This window comes from Ascaphus truei, chromosome 8 (assembly GCF_040206685.1).
Source record: "Ascaphus truei isolate aAscTru1 chromosome 8, aAscTru1.hap1, whole genome shotgun sequence".
Taxonomy (NCBI): domain Eukaryota; kingdom Metazoa; phylum Chordata; class Amphibia; order Anura; family Ascaphidae; genus Ascaphus; species Ascaphus truei.
Window position 1 is genome coordinate 69939241 of NC_134490.1, and position 12871 is coordinate 69952111.

At 45.4% G+C, this 12871-nt stretch overlaps 1 protein-coding gene across 1 annotated transcript in view; it reads left to right on the top strand.

Moving 5' to 3' along the window:
* The first annotated feature begins 8 nt into the window (after window positions 1-8).
* Window positions 9-12871, top strand: part of PDCD11 (programmed cell death 11) — a 52662-nt gene continuing 39799 nt past the window's right edge. The window contains exons 1-12 of the mRNA XM_075612517.1: window positions 9-192; window positions 2703-2815; window positions 3612-3746; window positions 4566-4733; window positions 5334-5495; window positions 6259-6382; window positions 6580-6761; window positions 7032-7139; window positions 8211-8417; window positions 9251-9375; window positions 10113-10173; window positions 10577-10723. Coding sequence (XP_075468632.1) covers window positions 2723-2815; window positions 3612-3746; window positions 4566-4733; window positions 5334-5495; window positions 6259-6382; window positions 6580-6761; window positions 7032-7139; window positions 8211-8417; window positions 9251-9375; window positions 10113-10173; window positions 10577-10723 — 1512 coding nt within the window. The 5' untranslated portion in view covers window positions 9-192; window positions 2703-2722. The remainder of the gene's footprint in view (window positions 193-2702; window positions 2816-3611; window positions 3747-4565; window positions 4734-5333; window positions 5496-6258; window positions 6383-6579; window positions 6762-7031; window positions 7140-8210; window positions 8418-9250; window positions 9376-10112; window positions 10174-10576; window positions 10724-12871) is intronic.

Below are 12871 nucleotides of genomic sequence, written 5' to 3' on the forward strand. Positions count from 1 at the left end.
ATTGGGTGACCTCGGCACTTTCTGTTTCCGGGTTGGGTGCATGGGAGGCAACACGTGGATTTGATCAGTGTGCGTTACTGTAAGGGAAGACGGTCTGCAGTAACGGAGGAGGGAAGCGCGTGGTGTGCAGCGCTCACTGGTGTGTGTTACCGGAGCCTGTGGGGAGTCCCCGGCACCTCTGCACGCAGCCGGGTAAGAGGCAGCGTGTCCCGGCACAGGCACAGCGCCTGCTCTCCGCTCTGCGGTTGTGCTGTATGTTTATGAAGTCATTTACTAGGAAAAAATAAATTGTTGCATCTCTTGGGCACAACAGATTCTTTATTGAACCATAAGCAGGTTTCCGTAATGGGATCTGCGGTAAGTGCTGTGTGTAGTAGGGAGGAGAAGCCTGCGCAAATTATTGGGTAACTTGTCCAGAAAGTATTTGAAGGCAAGGCTATGGTCCCAGTCACTGCACGCATGTTGACGCGCCTACCGGCGCGGGCACCAGTTTTAGCTGGCCGAGGGCCGTGATGGGATAGATTTTTGGTGGGGGGCACAGCTGGTTCACCCTCATTAGCTGAATCGCCGCCGTGACGTTGCCACCGTCCGGCTGCCGTGCCAAAAGATAAAAATCTTGTCTTTTGGCAAAGGTGGTCGCGCTTCGCACTTTCTGCAGATGCAGGCAGTTACTGGTGCCGGCCCCATAGAGGGCTGTACTTTCGGTGCGGTGCACAGCCACCGCCGGCGGGGGCAAAGCCTTAGGCTGCGCTTATAGTGCCGACGTCGCTCAACACAAACGCATTGCCGGCGCCGCGTGCGCTTATAGTAAAGGCGACAATGTGACTGAGTGCCGTCGCGAAAACTGGTAGCCGGCAAAATTTGATTTTTCAAGGGCTGTCGCCTAACGTGACGGCCCTAGAAACAATCAAATGGCCGGTAAAACCGCGGCACCGCTGCCCGGCGAAATATAACTTTCACCAGTGGCGACAGGTGACGTCACCCGTCGTGTCGCCATCGACGGCACTATAGGCGTGGCCTTAGACGGGAAAGATGAGTGTTCTAGACTCAAGGGCTAGCAAACCTAGTCCAATTAATATATCACAATGGTGGGTATGAAAGATAATAAAATAACTTTTCATATAGTGCTTTTCTCCCAATGGGACTCAAAGTGCTTCACAATTACAGTATAGTGCGCAGCACATAACATTTTTACAGACACAGTAACATAAGAGTAAGATAAAACGGCATATTGAGTTGTATAGGATGTGCTGTACCACGCACTGTAGGTATATCTGAATGTCACGGTCCTTTTATTATGGCCACAATAATTTACATTTTTGAAGGTTTGTGCATAATACTCAGTCAGAGAGCCTCGGTCTTTTATACTAATACACAAGCTGGTTTTCTGATAACTAGAGTAGAATACACATCTTAGCCACACAGATGTATTATCAAATGTAAGCAAATTCTCAACAGGTATGTTCTAAAAACAATAAAAGAAATAATGATGCAAATCTATTTGCCATTGTCGGAATTGCTGCTGTGTGTATTTTTAGGCCTTGGCTTGCTTGTCGTTTCATGCAGTTCTCATAAACTAGCACTATAAGGACAAACATCTTTATTTCTAACTGGGTACCAACTCCAGTCTTTAAGGGGCACCAACTGGTCAGGTTTTAAGGATATCCCTGCTTCAGCATAGGTCGCTCAGTCTTCGACTGAGCCACTGATTGAGACATCTGTACGGAAACAGTAATATCCTTAAAACCTGTCCCGTTGGTGGCCCTTGAGGACTGGTGCTGTCCACCCCTGACCTAGACGTATGTCCATGTGAGCTAGGTTTTGGAATTGTGATGGTTATTACAAAGACCTGCTCCTGCTTTGGGGGTTATTGGCTAAAGTCTTTTATGGGTTAACACACCGGATCCGTTGTTTACTTCCATTAACTTGAATGGCCAAGACCAGCCCCCCCATCACCGCAATATATTTTAAGTCTGCAGATGTTTTACAACTCTGTGAATTTGATTTTTACATCAACCATCCTAATTATAAAATGTGTCCTGTGTTTGTGGACTTCTAGGGGTTGGATGATGGTGCTCCTTAAAATTTAGGGTTGGTTTCCTTTTGGATGGGTTCCTACAGAACACTGTATTCCTCGATGGAATACCATCATGACAACCCAAAACCTGTAATTCCTTGTTACATTACAGAGATTGCTTCTGATATTTTATCACAATTTTTAATGCATTTCACTGATGTTTTCATACATTTGCACCTATTGGTCCTCCATACATTAAATGTCTTCATAATTAAGACACACAATTTTTTTTCTAGTTTACATGTGTTTATAGAGTAATATTTGTGTCCAGTGTTATTAGGCTAAATGGCTTATTTGCAGACTGTAATAGGTTTTATTTGGTGACCATTAATATACACAGTGTTCGACAAACCTATACATTTGCACGCCCCGGGCGAGTGGATTTAACATCGTGGCGAGCTTCTATTGGCCCAGGCATCACACGTTTGGTACTAGGTGGCGAGTAGATTTTTTGGTGATTTGTCGACCACTGAATATACACATGTTGTATATATGAGTTTGAGGCTCTAGAACATTTTGGGCCACAGGGTACATTACTGCCTATGTATTTGTTATGGGCCTCTCGACGTGGCACCAGAGAGAGTGCGCACATTGGGTTAATTGGTCTGACCCTCTTTCACCGCAGATTGTTGACACTCGGTAAACATGGAAGAAAGTTTTCCTCGAGGTGGATCCCAGAAAAGATCTGAACAAGTAACCGTTAAAAAGCGTCCCAAAGAAAATGACAACCTGTTTTCTGTAAGTAATCTGAGACATTGCATGTTGCGGTCTTTACATGCTATTTACTTTAACCCTGGGATCATATGCTTACTTTGCATGATATAAACAGGCCTGTATCACATGTATACAAGCCTGAACAGTTGGTTTAGTGCTGTGTGAACTGGTAGTATAGTTGTGATGTTAGAATACCCCTATCAGATAAAGCTTTAAGTCCAATGTTCTTATGTCACTGGGAGAGGGACTTGGTAAACCATGAGTATTTTTTATTATTATAGGATTGAATCAGGGGGTCTCCGGAGCTGGGCTGCATTCATTTTCGCTCTGGGGGCCCGTGCTTCTAGAGATGCTTAACTCCGTAGGGGGTTCCAGTATCTGTGCAGTTTAAATGTCCCGGTCACGCGGGCTCATAGGAAGCCGCGGGCATCTTCCTATTGGCCTGCGGGACGTTTAAGCCTCCATTTTGTTAGGCTCACAAGCCCCCTACCTGCAAAGATACTGGCACCCCTACGGAGGCAAGTATCTCTGTAAACAAGGGGTCACCAGATCTAAAGTGAACACAGTTAAGCTCCGGAGACCCCCTGCTTGAATCCTGTAATAAAAACAAAATCGCGCAGTGCTAAATGTTTTGCTGCTTCAAAACAAAATTGTGGTTTTTTTTTTGTTTGTTTTTTTTGTTTGTTTTTTAAACCAGTACATTTTGAGATATTTTGGAAAAAATATTTGGGCCGAAATTGTCCCATTTTCCATGTGTTGAGTTTGGAGATTTTGGTCAGGATTGCACCTGCACATGACTCTTGATTTTGCTTTTCATTAGACCCACCATGAAGAAGGAACGGAGACCAAGAAGAGAAAAAAGAGTAAAGAGGATCAGGAGAAACCCAAGACTTTCAGGCAGAAGAGCGAAATGCCCAGTACCGCAGAGCCATCTGTAGTTATCCTGAAGTTTAAGGTTCGCTCCGTTCCCAGGTTTCCTGCAGCTTTATCCCCTTTTTGTGGTGTAACTACGCTTGTTTAAGTTTTAGAGCTGTTATCTGGGGTGGCGAGCAGCAGTTGGCATGCTTTACTTGTTATAGTACCGGCTGCAAGGTTTGCCCCTGGAGCGGAGAGACGTTGGCCCCTGTTTTATAATGCCACAGTGCCGTGTAATTCACAGTGCTATAACTTGCATTCAAGTGCTAAATACGTTACCTGCACGTTAACCTTCTTCCCATCATATTGAATAGCTTGTATCATTGGGCGCATGTTAATCCGTTCTTGCATCATTTATTGCTCCGACTGAGGAATCCTGCATACATAAGCAAGCTGCAGTTCAGTGGAACAGTCTGTCTTAGGCTGCATCCATAGAAGCACCGACAGCGCTGAGCAGTGGCGACGCTCCGCGATGAAAATATCTTCAGAAGGGGTGTCCGCATGCGCGCTGAAGCGCTGGGATTTTCAGCCGACAGCTGAAATTGTTCCCGAGGGCGCTGTCGGCTGAAACACCCAGTTGGAGCAAAGCAGCGTGATGACGTCGGCGCCATGATGTTGGCGCTTCGTGAGCTATTGGCCCAGTGATGTCAGTGCCCCGCCTCCGATCGTGCACGCTGGCTCGCCTGCTAGTCCATGTAATCGCTCCTGATTGAGCAGGCGAGCGTCAGCGTGGAGGAGCGCTGTCGGTGCTTCTATGGACGCAGCCTTAGAAGGCATGGGGATAATACATGTATTTGAAGTCATTCAGAACTGCCCCCAGCGCTTCCTTAATTGCAGGCCTGTGTGTTCTGTGTTTCAGGATCTCAGTGTTGGGATGCTGATGTTGGGCTGTGTGAAGGAGGCCAAGGATTTTGAACTAGCGGTCAGTCTGCCCTATGGCCTCACAGGCTTTGTCCACGCAACCAATATCTGTGAGGCTTATTCGAAAATCCTCAGTGAACAGGTGGAAAAAGATGTGCCTTTGGAGGTAAGAGCCAGCTTTCTTAAAATGATTTGGAATAACTTTATGGCTTCTGTGCCCGCAATGTAAACCAGAAACCTCGCTTTCCACGATAACTAATTTGAGACTCATATTCTCAGGTTAGCCCTGGTTCCCTTCGTGCTCTTTGCTTGTCCCTGGAAACGACTTCCTTGTACATTCGAGATGGAGCTTGGGAATTGTAGAAGCAGGGGGTCTTCGGAGATGAACCGCGTTGATTCCAGCTCTGGGCACCCCCTACTTTCCGAGATTCTTTCCTCTGTAGTGGGTACCGATATTTGCGCAGTTAAAGCTGCCACGTCACATGGGCCAGTAGGAAGACATAAGGAATGACGTTGCGGCTTCCTATTTGCCCGCATGACGTGACTTTTAAACCGCCATATTGTGTACCCAAGCTGGGCACCTACAGAGGTAATTATCTTGGGAAGCAGGGGGTCGGCTGAGCTGAAATTAACGCGGTTCTGAGCCAGAGACCCCTGCTTCAATCCTATTTATAAATAAAACACACACAAAGCGTTGCCGGGAGTGCCGCGTTAAAGAACTATTGGTTTCCGAATGCCAATTTTTTTCTTTTGTCTTCCCTTTCAGGGTCTGACACCTCTGTCAGGTCTGTATTCTCCGGGGATGCTGGTGCGATGTGCCGTCAGCAGCTTGGAGAGCACAGCAGGCGGCTTCCACAGCGTCAAACTGTCTGTCAATCCGAAGCACGTGAACAAGGCGCTGGCTGCACGGTCTTTACGAACAGGCATGGTATGTTATTGAAACAAGCACCTGCAGGCTGACAGGAGGGTGTGGAATGACCTACGTATATATGATGAAGTAATGACTGAGGTATGGTTGCACATGTCAGGACTACTGTGTGTTGTTTTGTTTTTTTCCCTCAAATAAAAATAGACATTTCATTCTGTCAATATTAGGGTGTGAAGTTCCAGTAGTTTTGTGCACCAAAAACACACATGGTTCTCTGAATACCTATAGTGACTGCAAAGACCTTTCCTATCTTGTCTGAAGCACGAAGGATTCCTGTTCTCGAGCTCTTTGTTCTTGTTTATTATACATCAGAAAGATATGGATTATATTGTATAAGGCCTCATCATATAAGCCTGCTGTTTAAAAAGGGCTGACGTAAGTCTTTGCCCATTGATAGCTGTTACTCTAACCCAGGGGCGCTCAACTCCAGTCCTGAAGCTGCCCCCCAAACAGGTCAGGTTTTCAGGATATCCCAGCTTCAGCATAGGTGGCTCAATCAGAGGCTGTCAGAGACCGAGTCTCTGGGCCACCTGATTGACTGAGCCAGGAATATCCTGAAAACCTGACCTGTTTGGGGGGCAGGGATGGGGCTTGAGGACTGGAGCTGAGCACCCCTGCTCTAATCTGCCCCTCTCACCGTTATAGAATACGTATACATGTGATGTCTCCCACCGCTGATAAGCTCTTGAGGTGGGATTTCCCTTCCACTGCTGTATGCATTGTGATTTGTTTTTTAATAACACATTGCTTTTTCCCTCTCCAGTTGCTGTCTGGATGTCTGTCCAGTGTGGAAGACCATGGCTATCTCATTGATATAGGAGTGAGTGGGACTAAAGCTTTCTTGCCTCGTCAGAAAGCACAAGTATTTTTAAACCAAGCAAGCAAAGGTAAGTTTGGTTCTTATTCATATTCTAGACTCGATCCATCAGTCTCTTTATAGCAGAATTCATGTGATGTGTTTTCCACTGCGCAAGAATCATTGTTCATATCATGGAAGCTTTAGGGTGTTGCCCTGTCGCTAAGACGCCCACATCTGTATTTTTATGCCTGTCCTCTCTCCCACGGACATCCTTTCTGTGTGCAGGGGCCACATTGGCAGTGGGACAGTACCTGAACTGTGTGATTGAAGATGTGAAGAACGATGGAAGAATTGTCCGTCTGTCTGTCACTCAGTCCGATGTCGCTGCTGCCTTTGCAACCGAGGAACAGAACTGGACTCTGAATAATTTATTGCCTGGGCTGGTTGTGAAAGCTAAGATTCAGAAGGTAAAAACCCATAGCGGACACCACCTAGGAGTAGCCAACTCCAGTACTCAGGGGCCGCTAACAAGTCGGGGTTTAAGGATAATCCCTGCTTCAGCACAGGTCGCTCTGTCATTGACTGAGCCACTTGTGCTGAAGCAGGGATATCCTTAAAACCTGACCTGTTCGTGGCACCTGAGTACTGGAGTTTGCCACACCTAACCTAATGGGACAAGTACTGACTGATGCCTGGCCTCGGATTGTTAAGATACATGCTGTTTCCCCTTGTTCCAGGTGGGCTCTGACCGTATCAGTTTGTCTTTCCTTTCATCTTATACTGGGATTGTGGACTTCTTGCACTTCGAGCCAAAGAAATCCAGTGACTATCAGAATGATCAGGAGGTATGTATGCAGACAGAAGCTACTGTATTGTACCTCCCTGTTTAACGTTTGAGACAGTTGGCCGTATACTAGATTTAGGTAAATGAGTTTCACTGAACACACAAACATGCAGAAAACGCCCTTCCGGTATTAATGCATTGCATTTCCCCCTGATCTGTGAATCCTAATGTATTAAAAATGCATTTTATATTCTCAACTACAGTAAGAAGCCCTTTCTGCAATATACATCGGCTGAGTTCACATTTGCAACCATCTAAAGTTGGTTAGAATAGATATCCAATATAAAACATATTGGCTCTAACAGAGTGCTGATCACACACCAATCTTCACCCTCCCCTCTCCCCACCCCTCCCTCCCCTCTCCCCACCCCTCCCTCCGCTCTCTCCCCTCTCCCCACCCCTCCCTCCCCTCTCCCCAGCCCTCCCTCCCCTCTCCCCACCCCTCCACCGTCCAGACACCTACTTCTTACCGGGGAGGATAGTTCTAGGACTTCAAAAACATTTTAAGCATAATAATATAATGCAGATTTTGAGCTACTTGAAGCTTTTATGTTTTTGCTCAGGTGGAGGCGTTTTGCTTGACCTGGTGTATATAGACTCTTGTGTCCTTCCTTATACACGGCCACACGTTCATTTTCCATCCTAAAGAGGCTAGAAATATACGAAGAAAACAGAGGGCTGCAAAACCAGTGGTGTCCTTATTGGGGTCCCCTTTGTTAGATTGCATATGTAACCCCTCCAGTGCCATGGAAATGGCAATACAACAGGTCTGGTTTTAAAAAATATCTTGCTTCGACACAGGTTGCTCAGTCGTTGATTGAGCCACCTGTGCTGAAGCAGGGATATCCTTAAAACCTGACGTGTTGGTGAACCTTGATGACTGGAGTTGACTACAGCGTTTAACCCATGTTTAGCAAACACAAAACATATTGTTCGTGCGGATGAGACAGCTGGTGCTCACGTTCTGTTTTCTGGGCCATGTCTATAGACCGGGGCAGATGTAGAGTAAAATTATACATTCTCCCACTAGCAACGTGGGATTTTGTCCGGCTTAAGCTTTCCTCCTCTCCAGGTGAAAGCTTGTATCCTGTGGATCGATCCATCGTCAAAGAGCATCAGATTAACTCTGCGTCAGTCCTTCTTGCAACCAGGGAACCCCCTCCGACAGCTCGCTAGTCACCAGATTGGCTCGATGCCGGAGAGTTGCACCGTGAAAGTGTTGTATAAGAACACAGGAGCTTTATTTCAACTTGATGGCGAGACCTTGGCTTTCGCATTTGTAAGTCATTCTGAACTCTCTCTTCTTTGCTGAAGATGCCTACAGGTTGCCCCAACAATCTTATCGCAAGAGCATACATTGTAATATGTTATAATCTACACACCATGCTATCTTGTAGTATTCCCTTTAGCTTTTATATTCAGAAAATCGGTGTAACAAGCAACGTGTCTATTTCTAAAAGGGAATAACTAGAAAATACAATGTTAGCATGAATTAACTAAACTAAAAGCACATAGAGCCGGGGACGGCCAACTCCAGTCTTCAAGGGCCACCTACAGGTCAGGCTTTCAGGATATCCCTGCTTCAGCCCAGGTGGCTCGTTTAAAGACTGACCCACTGATTGAGCCAACTGTGCTGAAGCAGGGATATCTTCAACCTGACCTGTGGGTGGCCCTTGAGGACTGCAGTTGGCCACCACTGGTATAGAGGGATATACTTAACGATTTAAGCCCCTCGCAGCGATTAGTTTCAACGAAGGTTTATGAAAGTCAAGCAGTGTTATCGTATACTTAACAAATTGAGGTTTTGTTCTAGCTTAGTAGTGATGTGTTTATAGTTTATTTGGGGACTGGGAGTTGGACAAGTCACACCCCCTCTAGATATTGGGAGTTCTACCTTATGAATTGCATAGGACAGCGACTTCTTTGGCCCTTGCAGAGTCCTTTTGAGTCTTCCGTCCCGGAGAACTTCAAAACAGGGAAATGGTATTGTAAAATAAGGAAATGGTATTGTAAAACAGGGAAATGGTATTGTAAAACAGGGAAATGGTATTGTAAAATAAGGGTTCCTTGGCAGAAAGTATTAAAATTGATGCTGTGCTTCTGTGTTTACAGAAGAATCATCTTTTACCGTCCAAAGGACCCGTGAATATTGAAAAGTTTAAAGCTGGCACCAGTCACACCGGCCGAATCACGGACTTCAGCCCCATGGACGAGATACTCATTCTCTCCTTAAAAAAGTAAGAGACGGGCACTTGTTTCATACCACACACACACTGCCACAAGAAAATCTTCTCGCATGTCCTGCCGTGGATGCCCCCAACTTGCCACACAAGATGTTGGTGCCACTAAGTGATCCGGTATCTGTTACGTACATACCCTTCTTTCCCTTATGCTTTTTTGTTTGAGCAGCAGAATTTTTTTATTAATAATAATAACTTCCATCTTATGGGGGCCCCCAGACTCTGAGCTATCTTTAGCTTTTTAAATATCCATGTAGAATTGAAAACAAATGTGAATGTCTTGCGAGGTTTAAAAGTAGGTAGTACCTGGGCGTCTGTATTACGGTTTGGGTGCAAGCAAGATCACAGCAAAATGTCGTTAGGTGGGATTTCTGCTCTGCGGGATGGGGAAACGAGTAACATCTTGTTACTTATGAAGTGAGAATCAAAAAACACTTGTGTTTTGATGTTTGTAGAAAATGTTTCCCCCTCACTCTCTGGAGATATATTTTTTATTTTTTTACATTTGCTTTCACCAACAGTGTAAGAGTATGAAAGCATTAGAGTTTTACTATTAATATTACACTTCAAACTGGTGTATAAAAGATGTTACAACTACCGCTGTGCTTTCTGCTTTTACCATTGTTATTTTGGGTCTTGTGTTGCTTTCATCTCCTTTGTTTTCCTCCTCTCACCCCTTTTTCCTTCTCTGTGCTTTCTAAGAATCGTTAAAATGGAATTTGCTTGTTTTGCAGGACAGTTGTTGAAGGTCTTTACTTACGACATGACGATATACAAGCCGGCCAACTGCTCGAGGTAAGGCAGTTCTGACATTGTCTCTGTGTGTCTCTGTGTGTCTCTGTGTGTCTCTGTGTGTCTCTGTGTGTCTCTGTGTGTCTCTGTGAACAGAGAATCAAGAAGCTCAGGTATCGATTGTCAGAGCCCGATCACTGTAAACTACTATTCAAGTACATTATTATTACTGCTGATCGAGCCCCCACACCCGTTATCAGAGCTTCTGAATCCCCCCAGCAGTGATTAATCATTTTTAATGTTGCATTCTTTATTCTCCACTTTCATGTTGCTGTTACTATTGTTTTTTCGATGTTGGAAATTACCAGTAATTCCTTCAAACAAGAAGTATTGTCCAATATCCCCACTTACCTTGTGTGTTATGTGCTTGTTTAATGGTTTGTCGTATGCTCTTTCTCTCATACAGGGATCTGTGGACCACATTGAAGCTGTAGGAATGGTGGTGAAGGTCACCAAGCATCTCACAGGGCTCGTACCTCGGCTCCATTTGGCAGATGTCCTCCTGCATCAACCTGAGAAGAAATATAGTCCTGGGGACCAGATCAGGTGCAGGGTAAGCGTGTGCGGAATTGGTGTTGGGATACACATGTTTGTTGTATGCAAGCTGTCTTTGCGTAGTGTACTTACACACTCTTTCCGTTTGTCTTCTTTTCACCACTTGCTGGTTCCTAGCTTTGTGCTGCAAACCCGCAGGACAAACCAGTGTATTCGTAAACCGCAATCACACATCATTACTCTAGCCCTCTGTTGTATTTTTACTTTGTGTTTCTTGTAGTGTGTATTTCTCAGCTGGTAGCCAGAGGGGAATATATATGTAACAACCGGGTAACTTGATGTCCATGTCGGCGTACACATCATTATAGGGCAGCGGTCCCCAACCTTTTTTACACTGCGCACACACAGGCTAGAAAATATTATTCTGGAAACGCCTTAATAAATCTTATTGCTGACTTATCAGACTATTGCTATCTACTGTGTGACCGATCCCAGGCTGTATAGTTACCCGAGCGCGTGGGGGGAGAGGAACACATGCTTGGTAAGGCCCCAAACTACACCGCGGTGTGTGCAGACAGCATTGGGGATATAGCGGTCAATTACTGCAAGAGCTTCCAAAGTCACGGCCCACAATGCTTTGCCTCTGGCCATACAAAGCATTGTGGGGAGCTACTTGGGAAACCCTTGCAGTATTTGACGGCCTTACCACCCTCTTGAAGGTACACTTTGGGGCCTTACTAATTCCCCAGGCTCCACACAGGCTCAGGAACCCGCTATCCTGCATGAGATCCACCATTACATTTATTTTTGGGAGGGGGTCGGGGGAAAGCCCTTGGAGACACCTCACTTAACACCCTGTTGTGGAATCAGTGTTATAGGGAAATGGCACAAGCATTGTGAATGTAATGTATAGGAAGTGTACAATATCAAACATAAAAGTAATGGTCATTACAGTCTGTAGAGTAGTCTCCAAGCAGCTTGTCTGAACAATGGGTCCTGTGAGCAGAGCTCAAACGCTGTATGGACGTCGGACCAATGAAAGGTCAGCAGTGCAGCCATATGGCCAGTCATTAAACTGCGGACATTAAAATAGGTGATAGAAGTAACCGAAGGCTCCAATGACATAGCAGAGCCCTCAATCACACATGCATGTATAGATGATTAAATCTGCAGCCAATGGTCACCTGTTGGCATAGGGGGAAGGGCCCTAGCATGTATATATAAAGCAATACCCATACATACTCTAAGTAAAAGCCACTAGATCATTGTAAAATAGTGCACAAAGGATAACCACTGGATAGCACTGGGGTCCGTTGGTCTCTCAGGGCACTGTGAAGCATGTTGACTACTGCGAGCTAAACCTCAGTATATAATTATTCCAGCACAGTGAGGCCCCACAGCATTTAAATTAAATGCCGGGGGACGCATGAGGCCTCTGTAAGTCGCGCTTACCTGCTCTCTGCGGGTCTTCGGCGATGCGTCAAATCACGCCGCAATGTCTTTTGACGCCCAGTCATTGGGAGAGGGGGGGCGCAAACGCTGCGGCTCCTGGGCAGGGGGGCGCAGCTCAAGAAGTTTGCGCCCCCCTGTCATAATGAATCCTCTCCCTGTATGCCACCAAGATGGGTCACCGTACAGTCGTGTTATCCAATAAAGATTAAATAGTTGGCTATATGTATGAAAATAGGGTAATAGATGCCAATGAATACCAGAGACATCAAGAGGCGCATAAAGAGGGCTGATTTATTGCTTTAGGTTTAAGGCATGCTTTAGTATGATGACGTGCTGGGGAATGGTTGTATACTTGCTACGGTGTATATAAATGGAGACAGTACAGAATAGCTACTTGATTATCGCTCGCCATATATTGGTGTTATTATTCCAATAAAACACTGAGAAATCTAATGCAACAATAGTGAAATCCTAGTTGCAATAATAGCTGTCTGGCCCCCTCAAGCAGTTAATGGGTTTAATATGAAGGATCAACATCAACCAGACTCTTCGCATTTAAAGTGGCAATACAGGTTTAATTTATCTTGCAATTCTTTTTTTTCTTATTGCATGATTGAAGCAGGGGGTTTCCGAAGCTGATCCCCGTTTATTTCAGCTCCAGGGACCGTCTGCGTCAATCCTGTAATAATAAAAAAAAATGAACACTGTATTGCTGATTTTAAAGAGGCATTTATTTCTCTTTGCCTGTTTTTGT